This window comes from Camelus bactrianus, chromosome 32 (assembly GCF_048773025.1).
Source record: "Camelus bactrianus isolate YW-2024 breed Bactrian camel chromosome 32, ASM4877302v1, whole genome shotgun sequence".
In the NCBI taxonomy this organism is placed as follows: Eukaryota; Metazoa; Chordata; class Mammalia; order Artiodactyla; family Camelidae; genus Camelus; species Camelus bactrianus.
Window position 1 is genome coordinate 8,810,010 of NC_133570.1, and position 25,089 is coordinate 8,835,098.

Here is a 25,089-nt window from a genome sequence, read left to right on the forward strand (position 1 = left end):
AACCTCTCTGTGCTTCACTTTTCTCATTTGGAAAATGGGGAAAAGGCTAGTCCTTGGTTTACAGTGCTGCTGGAAGGATTCATTAAGAAAATCCAGTGTGGATACATCCATCGAAATTCATCAGATTGTACATCTGAAATATGTAGTTTACTATACAGGAATCATACCACAATAAAGGTGTTAAAAAAAAAAAAAGAAAAGATAAAGCTACAAAAAAGGAAGGAAGGAAGGAAGAAGGAAATCCTTGTGGGGTGCTTCTCTCTGTGCCTGGCTCACCGTAAGTGCTCAGTGGACGCTGGCTACTGTTATTCTAGGTGCTCTGAGACTGAGGACTGGGTGCTCCTGGTTTCTGCCACCTCCCAACATCCTATAAAGATGATTTCTAGGGAAAACACGGGGAGGCTGGGGAGGAGGACGAGGAGGAGGAGGAAGGGAAGTCCTGCCTCCCGAAGCAGCTCCGTCCCATCTGGGTCGCAGCGTAGGTCCCGGACCCCACAGGCTGCCTTTGGCTCCTCCTCGGGCAGAGTGGCTCTCTGTTGAGCGGACACAGAAGCTGCTATTTATAACGCAGAGAGCAGAGCGCTTTGAGGGGGTGGCAGGAGCGAGGAGGGCCCGTAGGGAGAGTCGGCAGCAGGTGTCTGCGGCAGGGCGGCCACGGACCTTCTGCAGCCTGTGGTGCCCTTGTCCCATCCCTGGGGTTCTCACGCCTGTGGTGTCCACAGCTGAGAGCCAGTTGGCGGAGGAGTGAGCAGAGTCCGGCTCCATCTGGGTCCACTGGCTGTGGTCGGAACAGGAACAATAAGGATTTTTTTTTTTTTTTGAGGAAAAAGAAAGGAGATGATTTCAGGCTGGTGGGAAGTATCAAAAACAACCCCCCACCCTGACATCACAGCCGGAGTGCCCACGGGCGTGGTTACTTTGCACAGCCTTGCTGTTCAGAGTGCGCCCCAGGACAAATAACACTGTGTGAATCTCTCGGGAGTTTTCTATAAAAGCAGCACCTCGGGCCTCACCCCAGATCTGATGCCTCAGAATCTGCATTTTAACAAGGTGCCAGTGTGAACTGTGTGCACGTTAAGTTTGAGAGGAGCTAGCGTAACTCACATGAGACCTTGATTCCAGTTTTAGCTTTGCTTCTTCCTAGCTCTGTGCCCTTGGGCAAGTCACTTAACTGCCCTGTGGCTCCCTTTCCTTTCCTGCAAAATGGCTTATTAGTTAGTAATGCCTACCCCCTAGGGTTGCGTGGCAAAACACGTCGTGCCATGCCAGGCCCGTAATAAGCACTAGGTAAGTGTGAGCTGTTATTATATGTCACTTGACATTCAGTTCAGCTTGGTTTTGCTGGGTCCAAATTTGGAAAGTGGGCTGCCTTCATTCATTCATTCATGGGTTCAACCATCCCATCTGAACACTCACTATGGACCAGGCACTGTTCTGGCCGTGGGGACACAGTGGGGAACAGGACAGACAATGTCCCTGGCGCAGGGGAGCTCATAGTCTAGAGAGGCAACCAGATACAGACTCCTAATTAACTAATTACTTCATGTAGAAAACCCCACAATTATTTACAGATGTACAAGTGCCATGCAGAAGGGTTGCTATTAGAATAAACAAAGCAGACGGTCAGAGAAGTCTTCTAAGGGGAGGTGATATTTCAATTGGAATATGAAGGATAAAAGGGGAATCTAGACACAAAAATTGTGTGTGTGTGTGTGTGAGAGAGAGAGATCACAAATATGTGTAATGTTGGGCGAGGCTGTATTCCAGTCACAAGGAACAGAATGTGCGAAAGTACTGAGGCAGTTAGGAGAACTAGAACTCAAAGGAGACCAGAATAACCAGAGCAGTGATTCTCAAACTGTTGTCAAAATCCCCTGGAGGGCTTGTAAAAACATTGCTGGGCCCCATCGCCAGAGTCTCTGATTAGGTTGGCCTGGGGTGGGGCCCGGGAATTTGCTTTCCGTACAAGTTCCCAGGTAACACTGATGCTGATGGTCTGGTCATCACACTTAGACAACCACTGAACTAGAACACTGAAGCAAGACCAAGAGGGAGAAGAGGTTGGAGGTTTTATCTGGCGCCGGGCCATGGAAACCTCTTGGAATGGGAACCAACTGAAGGTCTTAAAGAGAATGATCAGATTTATGTTTCAGGAGTATCACCGTGGCTGTGGTGGGGAGAACAGATTGCAGAAGGCAATGAGTGCAAGCAGGGAGACTAAGAGGTTACTGCAGCCCTCTGGAGGAGGGATGTTGGTGGCTTGGTGGAGGTGAAGATGGAGAGAAATGGGTGGATTCCAGAAGTGTTAGGAGGTAGACACCTTAGGACTTGGTTGGGTCACTGAATGTCAGGGAAGGAGGGGTCAGGAAGACCCTTTAAGTTTCTGGTTAAAACGAGTTAGCAGATAGGGGGGCCATTTCCTGAGAATGGGAGCAGGTTTGCTGGGGGTGGGGATGGAGAGCGACCAAGAGGAAGTGTTCCGTTGAAAGCACAGGTTTGAGACCCAAATGAAGACGTTATGTAGACAATTAGGTAAACAGATCTGGAGCTCAAAAGACAGTTTCCTTGGAGGAGGTGACGTGAGAAAAGATGAGATAAGGTTCTTAGTCTGAAGTCAGTAGAACAGATGGGCTTTGGGGGATATGGGAGGGGTTCCATGATGTTCTGAAAATATATCAGAATTGTATGTGCATGGGCCTTTTCTGGGGAGGGGTCCAATAGTCATCATCAGACACTCAAGAGTCTATGACTAAAAGAAAGTTAAGTCCATCAGCCAGATATTGAGGGAGATGCCAGTGGTCCCCCATCCTATAAGGTCCTTATTACCCCATCTCTGCTTCCAGGCGCCTGGTGGACCGTCTGGAGAACATGAGGAAGAACGTGGCTGGGGACGGGGTGAACCGCTGCATACTGTGCGGAGAACAGCTGGGGATGCTGGGCTCTGCCTGTGTGGTGTGTGAGGACTGTAAGAAGGTACCATCAGCCTCCCCTTCCCTGCTTCCCTGCTCATCACGTGCAGAGGTGCTAGGCCTGGCTTGAGCCTTTGGGGGCCCTGGGTCTTGGGGTTGGAGCTTGGATCCAGAAGGCGAGTTGCCAGTATGTGATTCCTTCTGGGGTGCTCCCGTGCCCAGCTGTCTTCCGAGGTAATCCTGATCCTGGCTCCTCTCCTAGGAGTCACTCTGACCCTTCTGTTCCCTTGGAGCTCAGCTCCATCCAGGATGAACTTGGGAGCCTGAGGTAGGACATGAGCCATGGTTGAGCCTGCAAGTATCCTGGCTGTGGCTTAGCAAGTTGTCAGGCTAAAGGGCATGCCGGGCATGTGTGTACACATGAGTGGAAGGCTTACCCAGCATTCTCTACCCTGGGCTGTAATACAAGCCACTTAAAAAGCCCCTCTCCAGCCAAGTTAGACCAAGTTAGACATTGGTCTTCTGAAACATTCATTCTTGAAGGGGAGTCTCCCCATGCTCTCTCCACCCTGCACCCTCTCCTCAAGCTGTCTGCACTTGACAATTCCAGGACAGAAACACAGCTGTCCTTGGGCCTGTCTGATTCCCAGGAAGGGACTTCAGGGGAACAACCCAGCTGGAGACATCCATAATGCCACTTGGCATCTCCTACTTGGGGTCCCCTCTAGCATTTAGAATGGAATATTGGGGAAAGTTTATTCCCAAAAAAAAACCTGTCTTCTGTAGTCAGCTAGATAGGGAGAAATTTTGTGACCTGTTAGGTTTTCCTATTTGTCTTAGCTGCCAGGAAACTCAGCCGAAAGTATGATGTTCCATTGCATAGTCATGGCATTTACTCAGGTAACATCCTTCTCCCTGAGGAGTTGAACATGCAGTTATAGTCTAGGTTGTCTCAGATTCATTTGGGAAAGAAAGATGGAATAAAGTACTAAATGAAATGGATATATAGTCTCTCCTCTTTAAAAAAAAAATCAAGTCAATGAACTCCCCAGAATGGGATGCTGAAAACTCAGACCCCATAGGGACTCTGGGAGAATCCCTTCATCCAGTGCTTGGGGATGACTCCAGTTCTTGTTATCAGAAATCAAGACTCAGATTGGAACTTTATTCTAACTGGCCTTGGTCTTGGAAGGGAGGTGAGGAAAGGAGAGTTCTCTTTCTTTACGTCCACCAAGGGAGAATGGGGCTTCATTACCACCCTCCCTAGCCACCGCTCCCGACCACTGGCAGCTCCGAGCCTGGCATCTCTGAGTGTGCATCGGGCTATGTTTTATCCCCAGAACATCTGCACCAAGTGTGGAGTGGAGACCTCCAACAACCGCCCGCGTTCTGTGTGGCTCTGCAAAATCTGCATCGAGCAGAGAGAGGTAAGCGGGTTGGTCCACTTGGCTTCTGGAGCATCCTCCCTTCTTTGTCCAGTTCCCCGTTCCTTGCTGTATCGAGGGGAGTGAGGTGGCAGCTGGGAGGCTGGGGGACCTATTCAGGTACATGTCTTAAGGTGTATGTAAAGGGAACCAGCTCAGCTGTGAACACTGGCAGAACACAGGGTTTGAGTGACCTTCTTTTCTCCTCTCCCACTTCTGTGACTTTTCTCTTCCTTCTCTCCCTCCCTTCTTCCCGCTTATTTGTTGCCCTCTGACATGCATTATTCCCTGTTCCCCATTTCTCACCTTCTGGCTCTCCCTCTGCTGCCTTCTGCTCTGTCTCTTTCTGTCTGTTCCTCTTCTTGTCTCATACTCTCCCTCATTTTCTTTACTTTCCCTCTACAGATCGTCCTCAACTTACAGTGGGGTTACATCTCAATAAACCCATCGCAACTTGAAAATATCACAAATGGGAAATGCATTTGAAACACCTAACCTACTGAACATCACAGCCTAGCCTCCCCTAAACGTGCTCAGGACACTTACATCAGCTGACCATTGGGCAAAATCATCTAAGACAAAGACTATTTTATAACAAAAGGTTGAATATCTCTTGTAATGTACTGAATACTGTCCTGAAAGTTGTTTTAAAAAGGATGGTTGTGTGGGCACAGAATTGCCGTAAGTGTGTCAGTTGTTCCCCGTCGTGACAGCGTGGATGGCGGGGAGCTGCAGCTCACTGCCACTGACCAGCATCACAGGACATATCCCTAGGCCAGGAAAAGATCAAAATTCCAAATTTGAAGTATGGTTCCTGCTGAATGCAGAGAACTTTTGCACCATTGTAAAGCTGGAAAGTGGTAAGTCAAACTGTTGTGAGTCGGGGACCGTCTGTGCTCTCCTCATCGGAGCTCCTTTCTCCCTCGCATCCGTGTCTCCTCTTCCTTGTCTTCTTTCTCTCCTTGCCTCTCAACCGTTAGCCTTCTTCCTCTGCACTGTCTTCACTTGGTCTCTGTTTCTTTCTCCTCTGGAATCCTTCTCTTACCTAGGCTTGCTTTTTATCACCTATTTTGTCCCAATTAAGTCCTTTCAGCTTTTCCCAATTTCTTCATCACTCACCTTCTGCTGCAGATTCCTGCCTTTCAGGCTGTTCCAAGGGCCATATCTCCCTCAGTAGCAGGCAGGGTCCTGGGAGAACAGATGGCACAACCCATCAGGACAGTCAAGGAGGTTTTAATAAAGGTGCTGTGTACAAAGGTCCGGGTAGGAATAAGGGACATCACAAGGCACGGTGCAGCACACAGCACCAGCGGTGGCAGGGCCGCCGTTACACTCCTGAGACTGAAGGAGCGGAGGAGGGAGCAGTTACCAGACTGGGTGACAGGGATGGCCTCGCAGGAATGCAGCCACTGGCTGCCTGGCAAGGAGGGAGCCAGGGGAATACATACTCTCTGACCTCACTATCTCCTTTCCTCTGATCCCCCACTAATGCTCTCCTTGACCAGATCCACCTGGAAGCTAGAGATCAAGAAAGTCCCTTACTGCAGTCCTTACTGGTCAGCCTCCTGAGACACACAACAGGGTGAAAACGATGTAGGACCAGTCTGAAGGGGCAATCAAAGGTGTTCAGCACATTATCCCAGGTGGAACACTAATCCACAAGGCAGGGAAGAAGGCCAGAGGTCTTGGGGAGGGTGTGAGTCAATCATCCTCTTTACAGAAGCCAGTGTAGTAGGGAGCAGGACACAGTGAAGAGGTGGAAGTTGTGGTGTCCAGTCTACTCTCCAGCTTTCTAGCCTTATACCGGTTCACAACCTTTCTGATATTCGACTTTATCCATCAAGAGGTTGGTCATTTATTGAGTGCTCAGGGATGTTGTGTGAGTCGAATGAGAACTGTGAAAGACTGCATACTGGTGAGAAAAGTGTGCTGCCTCTTCTGTCACTGTTCTGAGGGCAGGGAGCAGAGTGAAAAGTTGGCACTCGTGAAGGCGGGAGCAGTGGTCCTTTGCTGCCATGTCTTCATCATCTACCTCTCCTCCCCCAGGTGTGGAAGCGTTCCGGAGCATGGTTCTTCAAGGGCTTCCCCAAACAAGTCCTCCCACAGCCTATGCCCATAAAGAAGACCAAGTCCCAGCAGCCTGGCAGTGAGCCCGCTGCCCCCAAGCAGCCCGCCCCTGAGCCCAAGCACGCTGCCCGGGCTCCAGCTCGAGGTAGGAAATCACAGCTTTTCTGCTTTCAGAACCAAGGACAGGTCTTGGCTAGCTGGTCTACCCAGAGGATGTCCTGACATCATGTCTGTGTTTCTACCCAGTTGGTGGACAGCCAGCCTCTGGGCTTGGGTCTAGGACTCCTATGTCCCTTTCATAGCTCATCATGAACTCTTACCAAGAAGGTACCAAAGGGAACGCTTCTGCAATCCCAAGCTGCCAAAAGGCTTTGTTGTCATCCCTGATGGAGTATTTGGAGGTACAGCAGAGGTAGAAATTAAAATTAGGCACTGAGAAAGACTCCCAACGCCAAAATACACACTGAAACCTGTGCATGGGTCGGGGAAGGGGTAGGTTTGGGGCTTGCTGAGAAGGCCGCCTTCGCCCCTATTTCTTTGATCAACCATCAGCAAATCTGAAATTGGACTAATTAAAAATGAAAGATGAATAGAAAGGAAATGAATAAAAGAAAATTACCACTACTATGCATATTATCACTATTACCTGCGTTATTAATTATTGAAATGATGATTAAAAGGGAGAGGAAAAACCAATAAAAAGAAAAAAATGCAACCCCAAAAGAACACATTTTAATTGAATGGGGCCACGAGGACTGACCAGATGAAGCCCTTACAATACTTTCAATTAACATAGGGTGATAAAATCTGTTCTGAATGACAGTTCTGGAGTTGCGCACAGGCAGTGCTTCTGAAAGGAAGGTTATAGTTGAAGGTCTCAAAAATTGAAGTGCCCAACTATAACTTCTCAAGGTACCCGGCGCAGTACCTGGCACTCAAAAGCCATTTAACAAAACTTTCATCCCGACAAGGCGTGAGCAATTTCTGCTCCTTGTGGAGACTTGCCAGATTGTCAGTATACACTGCATCCCTGAGGAACCCCCAGATTCCACCACTAGAGCATCTTTCTTCCTGGTTAAGCATTACTCCCTCTACTCTGAGAAGGCTGTAGAACTTAACTGTCAAGATCTTGAACATCTGGAGCCAGGAGGACCTGAATTTGAATTCCAGCTCTACCACTTACAAGTCACGTGAGCTTGGATAGGGACCTAACCTCTCTGAAACTTTTCCTCACTTATAAAATGAGGTTAGTAACTCATTTGGTTATTTTGAAGATTAAATGAGATGCTGCAGGCAGACCTCGTTTTATTGTGCTTTGCTTTATTGCATTTCGCAATAATTGAGTATTCTGGGTTTTTATAATTTTATTTTGTTTTTACAAACTGAAAGTTTGTGACAACCCTGCAACAAACCAGTCTGTCGGTGCCATTTTTCCAACAGTGTCTCTCTGTCACAATTTGGTGATTCTCACAGTATTTCAAACTTTCTAATTATTATTATATTTACTGTGATAGTCTGTGATCGGTGATTGTTGATGTTACTTTTATAATTGTTTTGGCATTTTTGAGCAATAAAATATTTTAAAATTAAGATATGTACTTTTTTTTAGACATAATGCTATCGCATACTTAGTAGACTGCAGTACAGTGTAAATGTAATTTTATACACTCTGGGAAACCAAAAAACTCACGTGCTTCAGTTTTGTGTGATATTTGCTTTATTGCGGTGGTCTGGGACCCAACCCAAGCATCTCCAAGGTATGCCTGTACGCGTAAAGTACTTTGCAGAGTGCAGCATTTAGTAAATGTTATATATTTATTATATTCTATACATTATTTTTATATATTATATAATGTTATTATATTATATTATACATTATATAATATTAATCCCCTATACATAGATAGATACATAAATGCTATGAACTAGCTTATCATCAGATAAACTCCAGACAAAACAAATAACTCTGAAAATATAGTTGACGTAGTGACCAGTTACCTCATTGGAAAGAAATAACATCACCTGCATTGCAAAGTGACACCTAAAAAGTTATTGGTGCATCCAGTGCAGATGAATATGTGAAGAAATGTTGGTATAAACAACATTTCTCGGTAGGACTGTAATTCACCTCCAGCCTCCTGTAAAGTAATATGACAGAAGTTCTTAAGATTTGAAGTGTGTATGTGATTTCACCCAACAATCCCTCTCTGGGAATATAACTAACAGCAAGAGAAGTTCCAATATAAAAGATACACGTATATGTATATTTATTGTGTCATTGTTTATGGTAGCAAAGATACTGGCAAACAATAAGTGTTCATTAATGGAGGAATTGTTGACTGGATTATGATATATTCACTCCACAATGTATAAAGCATCTTTTAAAATTGAATGCTGTAAATGTGTATTATAGATTTGGAATAATGTCCATGCTATGAGCTTTCAATATTCTTTTAACAAACTGTTACTGAACACCTAATGAGTTCCAGGCTCTGTTCTATGCCCTAGGGAGTCAGTAAATGGAACACATAAAATCTGTGCCCTTGTGCAGCTAAAATTCTAGTGGGGGAATCAGATGCTCAACAAATAGCAAATGCAAATACGATATAATTTCAGGTTGTGGTAAGTGCTGGGAGGGAAAATGAATCAGGTCGGGTGATAGGTTGTGACAGGAGGGTTCATGTTGGACAGAATGGCCAGAGAAGGGCTGTCTGAAGAGATGATCTTTGGGGAGAAACCTGACTAAGGTGATAAAGGGGGCTCATAGAATCTTCGGGAATATGGCAATGCAAAGGGCTTGAGGCTGGAGCATGCTTGGTGAGTCCTGGGGAAAATCAAATTAAGTGAACAAAGCACGTTCTAGAAACAGTACATATGCAATGATCCTAATTTGTTGGCAAAGAAAATAATGTGAGATTGTAAACATGTGCTACATCAAAGGGAAACTTGGGAGAGGAAACTTAGGTTTCTTTTTTAAGCTCTTGGGAGTGGTGGATGGGCCCCTTTGTGACCACCCTTAAGCCAAGGATCCCCAGAAAACATCAAATACGTACTTCCCATTAGTTTTCTCCCCCCAGGCGACACTGAAGACAGGAAGGGGCCAGGTCAGAAGACAGGTGGGTTCTGCTGACTCTGAATTCTACTTTGGGGACTTGGACTCCTTTCCCCCACTCCTCCGATGCCCTTTCTCCATTCAATTCATGATTTTCTTTCCAGGCCCTGACCTGGCCTCAGCTCCTGGGCAAGGAAGCTATGGGCCTCCTGTGCGCAGGGCCTCTGAGGCACGAATGAGTTCATCTAGCCGGGACTCAGAGAGCTGGGACCACAGCCACGGTGGGACCAGCGGTGACCCCAGCCGGAGCCCAGCAGGTGAGAGGGATGCACAAATCCAGGCAAACTTCCTGGATGAGGAGAATCAAAAGGAAAGGGGAGGACGGTGTTTTTATTCATTTATTAATTGGCACTTGGTAGACATTCAATGAACACTTGTTGAATGAGTAAGAGAGTAAGTGAGTGAATGAATGGATGGATGGATGGATGAACAAGGACCTGGATAAACAAGCAAATGACAGTGCTAATGCAGGACCCTGCGACAAGACCTGGGAATCGGTAAGCCCCAGCCAGAGGTGGCAAAGCACTTTCTGTCATGAGCATTTGAGCATCTCTCCAGTGAAAAAGTTCTGAATTCAGGAGAGATGGGATCCAGCCCAGTGAGGTGAGAGAGGACAGGGCATTCTTCCAGGGATGTCAGACCTTCTGGGTACCAGGAACTGCTGGTTGTATCATTGCCATTTGATCTCCCAACAGCTTGGCAGGAGACAGTAGCCTCTAACAGTCTCAGGTAGACTCCAGAAACCAAATGCCTGAGTTCAAACCCTGGCTCTGCTACTAACCAGCCAAGAGCAGGCATTAGGTGAGCTCCTTAACCCCTCTGTGCCTCAGTTTCCCCATTTGTAAAGTGGAGCTAATAAAGTGCCCACATCATAGGGTGTAGAGATTAAATACGTTCTTATAAATAGATATTAACTCATTATTATCAAGTCAGTAGAGTTGTTGCCTCCATGAAGCATCTGAGAGAGGGTGAGTGACCAGCCCAAAGAGATACACAGGTCATGAAAGAAAAGGATGGGGTGCAAAGCTTGGTCCACATGAAGAAGTCTTTCAGTAATAATAAAGTAATATCAACATCCGCCGGCTGTTGAGCATCTACTACATGCCAGGCACTGTTCTGAGCACTTCGCATCATTGCATCTCCACCACAACCCTATCCAATGTTATTCCCATTTGACAGATGAGGAGACTGAGGCCCAGAGAAGATAGGTCATTTGTGCAAGGTCACAGATGTTGGAAGTAACATCACAGAATCTGTGTTTTCAACACCTGTGTTTCTGCTGGGACTTGCCCAAGGGGAATCCGAATATTGGAAAGAGAGCACACACGGAAGGGAAGAGAAGAGGGTGTGAAAGAGCTGAGAATGTCAGGGGGCTGCATCTAGTTTACATCCAGAGGACTGTGCCTCATGCAAGCTTCTTCCTGTTTTGACTGTGTGTGTGTGTGTGTGTGTGTGTGTGTGTGTGTGTGTGTGTGTAACATGACAGGCTGTTTCCTCTTTCCGCCTGCAGGTTTGAGACGGGCTAACTCGGTCCAGGCCTCTAAACCTGCTCCGGCCTCGACGCAGAGCCCAGCACCTCCTCAGCCTGGACAGCCAGGTACCTGCCACCCACCCACCTGCCCAGGTCGTTACTCAGCTGTGACCTCCCATCCTTGCCTGCAGAACCCGCTGGGATTTCTGCAAAGCTGCAGCCACCACCATATCCTAAACTCCTCTAAGACCCTTAGAGTGAATAATGCTCCAGGTGGGAAGCGGGCAGGGGTGGGATGGAGAGGGGCAGTGTACCCACCCAAACGTGAGAAGTGAGGGTACCTCATCCCTCGGTGTTGCCACCTTCAGACATTGTCACTTCGCTTTCACAACTTTTCCACCTGCCCTACCACCTACCCTCTTACTTCCTTAATAGTTTTCTTCAGGTTGGCCCTCCTTTAAAAACATAATTGAGAGAAGTTGTTATCATAAATTCTCTCTCAAGGAAATTTTAAGGACCTCGGACTTTAGTAAATCACAGACATTCTCAGAAGAGTATGTGAGATTTGGGGAGAAATGGTGGACAAAGAGATTCATAATATGAGAAACTCTAAACAAATATGGCTTGTGTAAAGCAATAGAAAATAATGCCTGCTTGGTGTAGTTAAAATTGTGTTATTTTAAAAGAACCCAGAATGGCTTTCTCACTGTGTCATTGAACGTTACTTCATTCCTGATCCCTGTGGCTCTCCCCTACATCCCAAGCGTTGAAAATGTAGTTGCAGAGAATCCTCTGTACCAGTAATGACCCTGTAACAATGGTAGACTCAAAAGATAAACTTGCCCGTTACCCTACAAATGATTCTCACTCCTTGAGTTCATCGACCTCATAACAGCCAGCAAAACATGAAGTGCTGGTATCACCATCCCCATTTCACAGAAGAGGAAGCTGAGGCCCAGGAAGGAAGGAAGGATTGGGGCTTGAACCCAGACCTTTCTGACCCCAGAATGCCCTCCCTATGGGACCATTTCTGCAACCTTGGATACCTCCCAACATCACCTGCTGCCTCTGGGCCTGTGTCCACAGCTGTGAAATGAGGGGGGCTCGGGGCAAGCACCCAAATGATGCCGCCTTCTCTGTTCCAACCTTCTGTCTCTCTCTGCACCACTGAGGGCCCCCAGGAGGCAGCAGACCCAGTTCCGGGCCAGCCGGACGATTTCCAGATCAGAGACCAGGCAAGTGTTTGCTACTTTCTGTGCCTACACAGGTGATCACCTCTGTCCCATCAGAGAGAGAGAAAGAGAGAGAGAGAAGAGAGGGAGGGGGAGCAGGGGCTGCCAGCCGTCAGCACATTCTGCATCCTGAGACCTATGTGATGAACTCTAAGGGACCCCCCTAATTCCAAAACTCTAGCGAGTCCACACTAAGGTCTGATAGAGAGAAAATGACAATATGTACAGTGGTTAAGAGCACGCACTGCCTAGATTCAAATCACTGCCTCTTCACTTCCCGACTGTGTGACCCTGGGCAAGTCACTCACTTTCCCTGAGCCTCAGTTTCCTTATCTCTAAAATGGGGATAGTACAAGGACTTACCTCTCAGAGTTGTTGGAAGGATTAAATAGCTAATTCATATAAAACTGTAGCACGTGGCCTGCAAAGTATGACAGTCACTCCAAGCGACCATGATTGTTGCATGTGACACACAAGCAGCAGGAGCATCACCAACCACTACGACGTACTCACTGCTGTCTTCTGCCTCAGGTGCTCCTCTAAGCGCTGCACGTATATTTTAAAATTTTTAAATAAGAGCTGCTATTATTTGAGCACCTTCAGGTATTAAAATTCCTATCTTACAGTTAAGAAAACTGAGGCTCAGAGACACGTGTCGTGCTCCAGGTCACACCCCTGAGATTCAAATCCAGGCTGTCTAGTGGGGAGGGTAGAGCTCAGTGGTAGAGCGCCTGCCTAGCATGCATGAGGTCCTGGGGTCAATCCCCAGAGCCTCCATTAAATAAATAAATAAACCTAATTATTTTACACCCCCACCCCCCAAAAAAAGGACAAATCCAGGCTGTCTGGCTTCAGAGCCCACAGCATTGAGGGCTCTCAGTGGGGTCTGTTTTGCCTCCATTTGAATGAATCAGCTCGTGGGACTTGTTATAAAACAGATTCCCAGGTCCCAGTGCACTGCCTACAGATTCTCCATGGGGCCAGGGAACCTGCAGGTTTGCAAGCCTTCCTTGATGGCTTTGACAAAGGCAATATTCTGAGAGCCAGCGAACGGCGTGAGGTGGCCCCCGTCAACTGGAAGGGATAATCCTCGGTTGCAGGGCTGGGGTGATCCTGGGGCAAGGCTCACGCAGCACCTGGTACCCGTGGGTGCCTGTCACTCACAGTAATACCGCAGCTGCCTCTTTCCCACCCTCCCTGCTTCTCCTCTGCAGAGGTGGCTCCTGGCGACCCTGGCTATACAGGGGCCACCGCCCCACCCCAGGAGGAGAGAACAGGGGGCGTTGGGGGCTACTCGGCAGCCGGAGCGAGGGAGGACCGTGCGGGCCACCCTCCGGGCCCCTACTCCCAAGCGTCTGCTGCTGCCCCCCAGCCGGCCGCGGCCCCTGCCCGCCAGCCCCCACCCCAGGAGGAGGAGGAGGAGGAAGCCAACAGCTACGATTCAGATGAAGCAAGTAGGTGAAGCTTAATGGAGGGGTGGCTGGGGAAAGTTGCTTCAGGGGTCGCCCCCAGGGAAACAGGGATGGCTCTGGGGACAGCCCTGTACACCCACCGGCCCCCTAATATACCAATAACTATTAATAAATTATTAGCCAAGTTACAAAAATACAAATTTGTATTACTACCTTCATAAAATGACATCAGCTTTCTAAAGTGTAGCTGCTATATGTATAAATATTTTATTGTTGTAAAATACATCAGCGTTACCATTTACATCATTTTTAAGAGTACAATTCAACTGCACTCACAGTGTTCTATTTGGCGACTCCATAGAATGATCATGTGGCTCTGCAATTTCCACTCCTAGGAACGTATATAGGTATCTATGCATTTTAATATTTTCCCAAACTCTTTAATGTGTGCCTTCTAAAAGTCACTTTTTAACCATGATTTAAAATATTCTGATTTTTCTCTTGCACCCATCCATTCAGTGATTTGCAAAGTGCCTACTCTTTGCCTCTCCCACTCAGACCCCGAGTTCTAGGGAGACACACACACACACACACACACACCAGCAGCATTTCTCCAGGGTGTGGCTGGGAGCAGCAGGGGAGAGCTGGGGCGGCCTTTGTGAGCTGGACAGAAGCTTGGATGGGTAGTGTCTGGGCCCAGTACATGCTGCAGGGTTGGAGGGACATTCCAAGAGCTCCTGGTCAGATGGGCTGCCTGGATCCACTTAGAAGAAATGGACCAAGGGCTGTAACCGGCAGAATGGCTTTGGCCCTTCAAGTCACTTGTCCTCGTTGTAAAAGGGGAAGCAAATACCGTCTCCCACGCAGGGCTGAGGGGAGGGTTTACTGAGGTACTTCCTGAAAAAGGGCTTCATAAACTGGAAATCATTACTATTACATAGTGCTAAACACACACGAGGAATTACTGCTGTGTGATATGCTCATCAGAAGCAATGACCGTCAACACTTGATGAGCACTTATTTTGTGCCAGGCACTTTTCTAAGTGTGTTACATGCATGTGCTCAGTTTAATCATCCCAGTGAGCCTGGGAGTAGTAGATTTTCCTATTCCTGTTTCACAGATAGGGAGACAGAGGACCGGAGATGTTCAGGGGCTTGTCCAGGTTCACATGGCCAGTGAGTAGAGGGGCTGACGGTCAGTCTCATTGCTGTAGCAGATCAGAGGCCAGATCTGGTTGAAGTATCCGCTGCCCCATCTCCCCCAGAGGTCATGGGTCTGCAGTCTCATGGGAAAGGAGTCCACGAGGAGCAGTCAACTGCGGGCTGTGTCTGCTCTGGAAATGCACTGTGTCTGCCATTCCGCATCCTGGTCCTTCTGCCCCGAGCAGCGGCCACTGCTCCTTCCATCTGTCAGCTTTCAATGTGTCTTGACTGTCCTGCTCAGCCTGGATGTTCCCTCCCAGGCTGTTTCTGTCCACTGTTAAAAGCTGTCCCAGTGATTTATAAACAATTCTGTCTCTATACTCAACTCACTCACTCATCTCTATATTTGACAAGTATTTACTGAGCACCTACTAGGTGCCCCTAAACTATTCTAAGTGCTAGGGATACCATGGCCAAAAAAAATGACAGACAAGATGGCTCTAACTAACATTCTGGTGAAGAGAAAGAGTTGACATACCAATGAGTTCATTTCAAATAAAGGTAGAGGACCAGGAAGGAAATAAAATAGGGCAAATGACCATGAGGGTGGCTTCTTTAGATGGAGCAATCAGGAAGGGCTTCTCTGAGGAGGTGACATTTCAGCTGAGATGTGGATAATGAGATGGCACCAGCCACATGAGGATCTGGAGGGAGAGCATTCTAGGCAGAGGCAACAGCAGATGCTGAGACTCATTTATTCCTTCAGCAGGTAAGGGAGCACCAGCCTTGTGCCTTGCACTCTGCCCAGTGGGGACATAGCAGTTAACAAAACAGTCAGAGCCCTTGCCCTCAGGGCACTCTCAACCTAGCAGGATGGAAGTCATTAACTAGGCAATTGCACAAATGATTAACTAATCACAGAAATGCTGAGGACTCCAAAGAAGAAGAAGATCTACCAGGATGGGGAGTCCAGAGAAGGGACTGAGTCTTTAACGCCTCACCCAGCCAGGCACAGATTTAGTACTTGGGAAATGTTTGTTGAATGACTGAATGAGTGTCCTCTTGGTGCCTGCCTCTTTCCTCTTCAGCCACCCTGGGTGCCCTGGAGTTCAGCCTTCTCTATGACCAGGACAACAGCTCCCTGCACTGCACCATCATAAAGGCCAAGGTGGGTGAGGGGCCAAGCTGAGGACCACTCAGGACGCTCTGGCATTTTTAGGGGACTCGGGGAGGTCATGGGTCACCAGGCCTGCCTCCTGTCAGTCTGTGACAGTGACAGTGATGAGAAAGGAGCAGGAATTAACCATGGCCAGTTCCTTCGGGGGAGGACTTCCTTGGGGGATGGTCCCAGAGGGGTTTCACTTAACTGCAGCTGCCTCCCCGGACGGAGGCAACCAGGCTTCAAGGGCAGAGCCGAGATCTGCCCAGCCCTACCCACAGCCTCTGGAGGGGACCACAGAGGTGCCATCCAGGAGGCAACGACAGCCTGACTTGACAGCTGACATGCCGCTGAACAGCTCCTTCTACAGATGTGGCCGTCAGGCTGGAGCAGCAGACTGAGTCGGAGGTCTGTTGTTGCAGATGCAAGGACAGTAATGTGGGCTCCCAAGGGGGTGGGAAAGGCAAACCAGGTTGGAAAAGCATCTCCATGCTGCAGGCTCGAGGGAGAGTGAGCCAGCTCAACTCCAGCCCCCAAAGAATGCTGGCTGATGCCAGCGCAAATCTCAGGAAGTAATTGACTAGGATCTCCCCCACACCCCAAGTCAGGACTCAGAAACCAGACTTCCTGGGTTCAAATACCAGCTCTTCCGCCCTTAGCTGTGTGATTTGGGGGAAGTTACTTAACCTCTCTGTGCCTTGGTGTGCCCATTTGTAAATCAGGGTTAACAATAGAGCCTCTCCCATAAGGATGATGGTGAGTATTACGTAGAAGGCAGCTGCATGTCCCAGTTTGCACAGATGGTTCCCAGCTATGCTCATTGTCTTGCTGAAATAATTAAGAACTCCTCCTTTTACTCACAAAGGATCCCAGTTTGGATGATCAATGATGTGTGAAATGCTTAACATAACTCCTAGAGCAGCACACCCAGGTCACTTCTTCAGCGAGCACCTACTGTGTGTCATTCACTGGGACGAACACTTAGATGTGTTTATACCTCATCCCCACAAAACACAGTGAGGTAAAGACCTACATTATCTTGTTTCATCTTCATAGGAACCTCTGAGATAGGGATTGTTATTGGCCCCATAGTACAGATGGGAGAACTGAGGCTTAGGAAGTTAAAGCCTGGGGCCACACAGCTGGTAAGGGATAAAGCTGGATTTGAGTCCAGATGCAACAGTCTCAAGCTCTATGTCCTTAACCATTCATTCACCGTCTTTGCCTTCAGCTCCAGAAATAGGGAAAGTCACACGTTACAGCCCCCTTGGGACAGGGGTACAAAAACTCAAAGGCTCAGGAGCTGGGCTGGTAACAGAGTTGAGAAAAGTGTGTAAGATGTTAGGGAGTGACAGTAAATGTGATAAAGTCTTGTGAACAGGACCCAAACAAAGATGTCCAAGTGCAGATTTGAAAAACACAGCGTCTGCCAGTTTGCAACCTCACAGTCCAAACAGACATTCCAGAAATGTTTATTCAATCCCTACTCTGTATCAGGCACTACCCTAAACGCTGGGGGTATCAGAGTGAGCGAGCGTAGGCTGCACCTTCATGGGCTCTGTTGGGAAAATGGACAAGAAGCCACCACTACAGCATTTCTTGAGTATTATACACCCTCTGGGGCTTTCTCCAGATTATTTTATCCCATTTAATTTTCACAGGAAAGGTTCTGTCATCATTCCCATTTTACATATGGGGAAATCGAGACACAGAGAGATTAAGTGGACTTGCCCAGATCACACAGCCAGGAAGTGGTGGAGCTGGGATTTGAAGCAGTGCTGTCTGGCTCAAAGGCCTGTGCGCCTACCCACTCGGCTACCCCGCCAGATTTCCCCCTTGCACCCCACTCCGTGGCTTCTCTCCCGGTCTAGTAGAAGCAAACATCGTTCATACTTACTCCCAAGGCCAGAGCTCAAACTTCACAGGTGGGATCTCATTTAATCCTCCAAGATTCCATGAATCAGGGACTATGATCGGCCCCATTGAACAGATGAGGAAACTGAGGTCCCTGGAGATCACAGAACGCAAAACATGGGATTGGGGATTAATGTATGAGAGGGGACAGTGGGAGCCCACAGGTGAGACACCTGCCTCCGCCTGGGCAGAGGGGGATGGACAGAGTGTACCTGAGCCCCAGGAATTTTGGAATTGCTCATATTAACGAGCCTAAATTAACTTCTATCCCAAACTCCTCTCCCACAGTGTCACATTTGAGCCTTATGCCAGCTCTGTGAGAGGGGGCCAGGCAGAGACTATGGTCCCCATGACATGGATGGAGAAACTGAGATCTCAGAGTGCAGGAGCCAGAACCCAGCCTCCTTCCCCTAGTCTTTCCTCCTCTCCCGCCCCTTCTGGGGCGTGTCCTCACAGCCTCCCAATAACAACCCAGCCTTGACGGGACACTTCCTAGGTGCCAGGCCCTGGGCCAGGCACCTTACAGGTGGGATCACCTTTAAATCTCCCCACCCAATGAAGCATCCCATTTGACAGGCAATGAAAACAAGGCTCAGAGAGGTTACAAAACTTGCCTAAAGTCACACAGCCAGTAAGTGACCTGGCCGGGCTTTAAACCCTGTCGGCCTGATTCCAGTGCTCATTTCAAGATACCACATGTCCCTTCTCTTTCCTTGGGAAAGGAAGCACACAGGGTGGACGGATGGCCATGCCCACTCCTATGGTAGCTGAGCGTCCAGCCCTCCCCAGGCCCTCAGGCTGTTGCCTCCTTCTCTTACAGGGACTGAAGCCTATGGATTCCAATGGCTTGGCCGATCCCTACGTTAAGCTGCACCTCCTGCCGGGAGCCAGCAAGGTACCATATGGCCTGGGCCTCTCGGCAAGCCAGGCACACAGGCTCTGGAAGGCATCCAAGGTTCCCAGCTTAGAGCCTAAAATAGCCCTATCTGCCCCCAAACCCCCTCCTCCCTGATTGGCAAACTCCTTGCAATGAGTAAGGGATGGACCAGAGCCATTCTCCGTCAAGAGGCAGGGGTTCTGCTCACTTATCCAACTCAGAAACCGGGGATCCAGGAGAGAAGCAGGTGCCCTGATGCTGCCCTTGACCTGCTCAAATACCTTCAGTGGCTCCCCGGTGCCGACCTTGGTCCACCTCCCACACTCAGTTTATGCCCCAGCCAAACTTCTCGTCTCTCAACAGAAATCTCTCTCCAGATAACTTGAGAAAATATTCTATTATTAAGAGAAAATATACCCCCATGCCCCCCACCTTTCTCTTCTGCTCGCCTGCTGATCATTATTTTGCTCTGGGGAGGGAAACTGGGATTAATTCTCCTTTCTTTGAATTGACCCACTCAGGGGACATGGCAGGAAGTGGAAGCGTGCCTTCTTGGGTTTTATTTTTTGCTTTGTTGTGTTGATTTGACATGGATGCCCTGAAAATGAGGCTGACTGTATACTTGGTTACATGATTTTAAGAAAATGCCTTTCAAAAATTTGCAAGCATTAAATACCCTATAAGACAAAGAAGGACACACATGCGTGCCTACACACATACTTTATGTCACTCTTTTTGATTTGGATCAAGGAAAGGCAGTCCCGTCTGGCCATGTTGGCCACTACTCCTTCTACCTCCCCAGTGACATTTGCTTCTCCTTGATGCTCTCTCCTTTGCCCACTCCTAAAACCAAACCTACTTTGCCAAAGAGTCCAATCAATCATTTACATGTTAGTATGAATTAGATGTGTCACAGGCCACCACCTGCATTTCTAGCCTTCTCTCTTAGAGTAAAATGAAAAATGTTGTCCCCTCTAAGGAATTTCAGGTATGGAGGATGCTATTTGGGGAAACAGAGGGAATCATTCCAATATACCCAGAAATTATTTCCTCACTGCCTGGGAGTGGGTGACTCTCATTTCTGCCTCCCTGGCCTAGAAATAATACTGTTTCCCAAAAATAAAATCTCTTTGCTTTGTAATCTTTATGAAAAGTTCAAAGAGAGGGCCCAGTACCTGGAGGGAGGTGTGACCCAGTGTCCAGTGTTGGGGATGGACCCTGGAGGATGTCCCCCACTCTCTTGAGAGTGTGCATTTGGGAGGAACAGAGCCCCTGGACGCTCCTAAGGGGAGTGGACTCCTGTCACCCACCCACCCCAAAGAAGCCCAAAGGAAGGGGCTGCAGAGCTAGCTCCCCATTGAGGCAGATGTCTGTCTGTCCATCTCTCTGCATTCTAGTCCAACAAGCTTCGTACAAAAACCCTGCGGAACACCCGAAACCCCATCTGGAACGAGACTCTGGTGTATCATGGCATCACGGACGAGGACATGCAGAGGAAGACCCTCAGGTGCCTGACGGGCTAGGGGCTGAGAGGGGACTGAGGCTGGGCAGACCGAGGCATGCGTGGCTCCTGGGGGCCACTCTTTAAAACATCTCGGAGTAGTTTCTCATTTCTTTATTTCTTCTAAAAAACAATCTATATTTCTGGCAAACACTTCTGAAAATACAGATAAGTGGAACTGTTAACATCTTGGTGTCTGAACGTCTGGGTTTAATATGTGTCTGTGTGTGTGTGTTTGTATGCAAAAGTATTCTATAAAGTTGAGTGTTTATAAAAATGGGCCATACTGTTAAGTGATCAGCCAGTTTCACTTAACCATATACGGTACTCATGCCACTGCATGTTCTACAATGTTGTATTAAAATGCATTTTAAATGATGTAAGTAATAAGTGAATACATTCTTCTTGTGAAGAATTACAGAGAAAGCAGTGCTGCTTTTAAATGTTAGTTCTCTCCCCCAGCCTCAGTTTCCTTCTTCTGTGAGTCTGTGTATATTTGTTATATACATACATATACTATATATATACACACACACTATTTACAACATAAGAAATGTCACATTATGTGTATCTGGAAATTGCCTTTTTTCTAGACAATGTATCTTGGGGTTATGGCCATGAGAAGACATTTAGAGCTACCTGATTTTCAACTGCTTCAGAGTATTCCACAGAATGGATTTATCACAGATTTTTTAAAATGTTTTATTATTAAATGTTATGGTACAATAGCCAAGATGTGGAAGCAACCTAAATGTCCATTGACAGATGACTAGATAAAGAAGTCATGGTATGTTTATACAGTGGAATACTATTCAGCCATTAAAAAGGATAAAATAATGCCATTCGTAGCAACATGGATGGTCCTTGAGATTATCATTCTAAGTGAAGTAAGTCAGAAAGAGAAAGCAAAATACCATATGATATCACTTATATGTGGAATCTAAAAAAAAGACACAAATGAACTTATTTACCAAACAGAAACAGACTCACAGACATAGAAAACAAAATTATGGTTACTGGGGGGAAAGGGCATGGGAAGGGATAAATCAGGAATTTGAGATTTGCAGATATTAACTACTGTATATAAAACAGATAAACAGCAAGCTTCTACTGTATAGCACAGAGAACTATATTCAATATCTTGTAGTAACCTATGCTGAAAAAGAATATATATGTGTATGACTAAAACTTTATGTACACCAGAAATTGATAAATTGTAAACTACCTATAATTAAATTTTTTAAAAAAAAGATAGTACTGCTCAGAATAAACAACTCTAAATTGAGAAGGGAAAAAACACTTGAGGATAAATAATAAATAAATAAATATTATGAATATACAGAAAAGTAGAGAATATAATAAAACAAACACCCATGAACCCAAAACTTAATCTTTTAAAAATCTTAATATTTTGTTGTATTTGCTTCAGCTTTTTTGGGTAAGAAATAAAGCATGCCATAATTACCTCCCTCCCCCAAAATTAATTAATTAAGTAATTAAAAATAGAAAGAAATCAAGCAGTACAGATGCAAATTGAAGCTCTTGAAGAAATTACTTCGTCTGGAATTATGTATCTACAAGCATTGCATGGTATTGTTTGGCATTTTTAAATTTTTATGTAACTGCTTACCATTTTATTTAGCCAGTTCCCTGTGGATGGACATTTAGATGCCTTCCAGCTTTTCTCTTTTACAAACAAATTTGTAATGAGCATCCTTCATGCTTCCTCGTGTTCAGATGAGTATTCCCTTAGAATAGGAACAAAGGAGGACTATTTGGTGGATCATAGGATCTGTGGTGGGGTTATTTCTGCTTTTTCACAATTATAAACAAAACTGGGGTAAAGATCTTTATAGTGACATATTTCTGCACTTATCTTCTGTCTTAGAGATAAATTCCTGTATGTGGCATTACTGGGTCCAAAATGGTGATTATTTTTAAGTCATTGGAGACACACTGTCCTGCAGAAGAATGGGGTTGCCTACAGCCTGTCCAGCTGAACAGAGACAGCTTCTTTTTCCAACTGTGTACAGTATGGGGCTTGGCAGGAGGCCATTTGGCCCTCTAGAACTTTGAACGCTGGTCAACAAATGTTGATGGCCAGGGAGTGAGGTGTTGTTAGTCTCTGTCTGCCTCCCATGCCTTGGGGGAACAAGTCCTGTCTTCCTCTTAGTATATGGCAGGCTGATTACTGTGTCTTGACCTGTCCTTTTGGCCTCCTAAGGGATCTTTCTCATGACCTGCTGTTTCTACACCTCTAGTCTGCTCAATGCTGTGCAGAGTGGATTAGAAAAGACAGGTTAGTGTTCTAGGATTCAGGAGACCTGGATTCAAATCCTGGTTCTGCCTCTTACTAGGGAAAAAATGATTCAGCCTTAAAGTGGGTAACTTAGAGGTTTGAGGGGAGGAAAAATTAACTGAGGTCACTAAGCTCCTAGCCTCGCTTTGCAAAAGGTGGTGCTTAAATCGCCATGAAGTAGATGAAAAAGGGGGGCTGAACTTTATTAATCATCCAGGAAATGTAAATTAAAACTACAAGGAGCGACTATGGCCCCCTCGGAAAGGCTCAAATTAAAGACTGACACAATAAAGTTAGAAGGAAGAGCAACCAAAACCTGCAGAAACTGCTGGTAGGAGTATAACTGAGGGAACCCCTTTAGAAAACTGTTTAGAAGTTTCTACCAAGGCTAAACTTATGTGTAGTCCATGCATCAGCAATCCCACTCCTAGGAAGGTACACGATAGCGGTATGTACACGTGCATACGGAAAGCCGCGAACACGGACGTCCCATTGCAGCCTCATTCGTAACAGCTAGAGACAGAGCTCAAAGGCAAGTGCCCATCCGTAACAAAATTATTATGGTATCTTTACACAATGGAATACGAAAAAAAGGACAAACTACTATAGACATGGATGAATCCCACAGACACAATGTTGAACAAAAGAAACCAAACATCAAAGAATCTCTATGTCTGATTTTATTTATATAAAGGTCAAAAACAAGGCACTGAATCTTGCCAAGAGGACGAGACCATGGTTATCTCTGAGGGAGGCAGTGACTAAGAGGGATTGTGAGGTTCTCTGGGAGCTAGCGTGTTCTATATCTTGATCTGTCTGGGTGGTGGCTGCACGTGAGTGTATGCATATGCAAAAATGCAGCAAGCTAGAATTTTAAGATTTGCGCGAGTTACTGCTTGTTAAGTTATGCTACAATAAAGAATAAAAAGAATCTGACCTAGTGCTCAGTGAATAGGGAGTTGTACCATTCCCGTGCACATAACACACTCCAGTATCAATCACAGCTCTTAGCACATAGTAGGAGCTAATATATGCTCTTCCTTCTTCCCCCACCCTTTGTGGCCCCCACAGGATCTCTGTCTGTGATGAGGACAAATTTGGCCATAACGAGTTTATCGGAGAGACCAGATTCTCCCTCAAGAAACTGAAGCCGAACCAGAGGAAGAACTTCAATATCTGTCTGGAGCGGGTGATCCCGGTGAGTGCCTTTGCCCCGAGGGTTCTGTGGGGGAACAGAGTTGTGGGGTTTGGGGTGTTGCCTTCTTCGGGGCCAGCAAAGGATGTGATGGATCTGTAGGTCACCACACAGTAGAGGGGCTGTGGCAGCTGTTGGGAGGAGGGTGAAGATTTCAGGTCAGAACATCGGGGTTGCATCCTGGCTATGCCTTTCACCAGCCCTGTGTTAGCACCACTTCTGAAGGGCCATGTGGTGTGGCAGGTTGGCCTGCCTGGGCGCAAAGCCCAACTCTGCCATTTCCCAGCTCCCTGGCCTCACCAAGGGTCTGAACTATTCTGGGCCTCAGTTTTTCTTATCTATAAAATGGGTATTACAACAACACCTGCCTCATAGGAGGGTTGTGTGAAAGACCTAGTTAGAACAGAACCTAGTACATGATAAGCACTCATGAATTAACTGTTATTATTATAGGAAATAATACTGCCTTACCCGCCTGTCAGTCATGAAGTTAAAAAGCATCATGCAGTTAAGCAGAAGTCAGGATAGCAAAGTGCCTAAGAGCGTGGGCTCTGGAGCTAGGTTCCCTGGGTTTGAATCCCAGTCTCTGCCACTTATAGTATAACCTGAGCCAAATTACTGAGTCTCTCTGTGCCTCCATTTTCACATCTGTAAAATGGGATAATGTAGTCCCAAAACCATAGGTCTCTTAAGGATTAATGTGAGAGCACATGTAAAGCGTTAGAACTGTTCCTGTGAGATGTGATGCTCACCTTTTGAGAAAGCTCAAGAACCAAATTGAGATTGTTCCTTAGTCTGTGCTACAGAATATGGTGTGGCTCACAGGTCGTCCATCCTCAGGCTGACCATCTGGTGGGAGGATGCTACAGGACTCCCCCTCCTACCCTCCATGGCTTCCGCATGGGGAGCTGGCCCACTGCCCGGGGGGAGCAGGCACATAACAAGGCAAATTGCAAGGAGGAATTTACACTGAATGCCAGGCTCCCTATAAATCATTAAAGATGTGCCTGGCAGTGAAGCATTTCCTCTGGGTCTTTGCCTGATAACAGCTGGTTCTTCAGGCTTCCTCTTCCTCCCCTCCCTCAATGAGTCCAGTTGGTCAGGACAGGGGCCAGGCCCCCGTCTGGGTCATCAGCTCCTGGGTCTGCCCACCTTGCCATGATGGCAGCAGCCACAGAACTCTGCTGATCATCTCCTTGGCTCTTTGCTCTTAACCCTCCCAGGGACAGCTCCCCTCATATGCCCCACCAAGGACAGGGCTGACAGGCTAGTCCTTAAGACCCCTGTGCCACTTCAGCCAGAGCAGAGGAAATCTTACCTGTCTTATTGGCTGTGTGACCTTGGGCAAGTGGTTTAACCACTCTGACCCTCAGT

The 25,089-nt window shown here is 47.0% G+C and overlaps 1 protein-coding gene across 1 annotated transcript in view; it reads left to right on the forward strand.

The window, feature by feature from the left end:
* RPH3A (rabphilin 3A) overlaps positions 1 to 25,089 on the forward strand; it is a 57,547-nt gene that overhangs the window by 22,191 nt on the left and 10,267 nt on the right. The window contains exons 4-14 of the mRNA XM_045506450.2: positions 2,844 to 2,973; positions 4,250 to 4,336; positions 6,380 to 6,545; positions 9,617 to 9,769; positions 11,023 to 11,109; positions 12,156 to 12,218; positions 13,430 to 13,669; positions 15,859 to 15,938; positions 18,664 to 18,738; positions 20,118 to 20,227; positions 23,592 to 23,718. Of these exons, the coding sequence (XP_045362406.2) occupies positions 2,844 to 2,973; positions 4,250 to 4,336; positions 6,380 to 6,545; positions 9,617 to 9,769; positions 11,023 to 11,109; positions 12,156 to 12,218; positions 13,430 to 13,669; positions 15,859 to 15,938; positions 18,664 to 18,738; positions 20,118 to 20,227; positions 23,592 to 23,718 (1,318 nt within the window). The remainder of the gene's footprint in view (positions 1 to 2,843; positions 2,974 to 4,249; positions 4,337 to 6,379; positions 6,546 to 9,616; positions 9,770 to 11,022; positions 11,110 to 12,155; positions 12,219 to 13,429; positions 13,670 to 15,858; positions 15,939 to 18,663; positions 18,739 to 20,117; positions 20,228 to 23,591; positions 23,719 to 25,089) is intronic.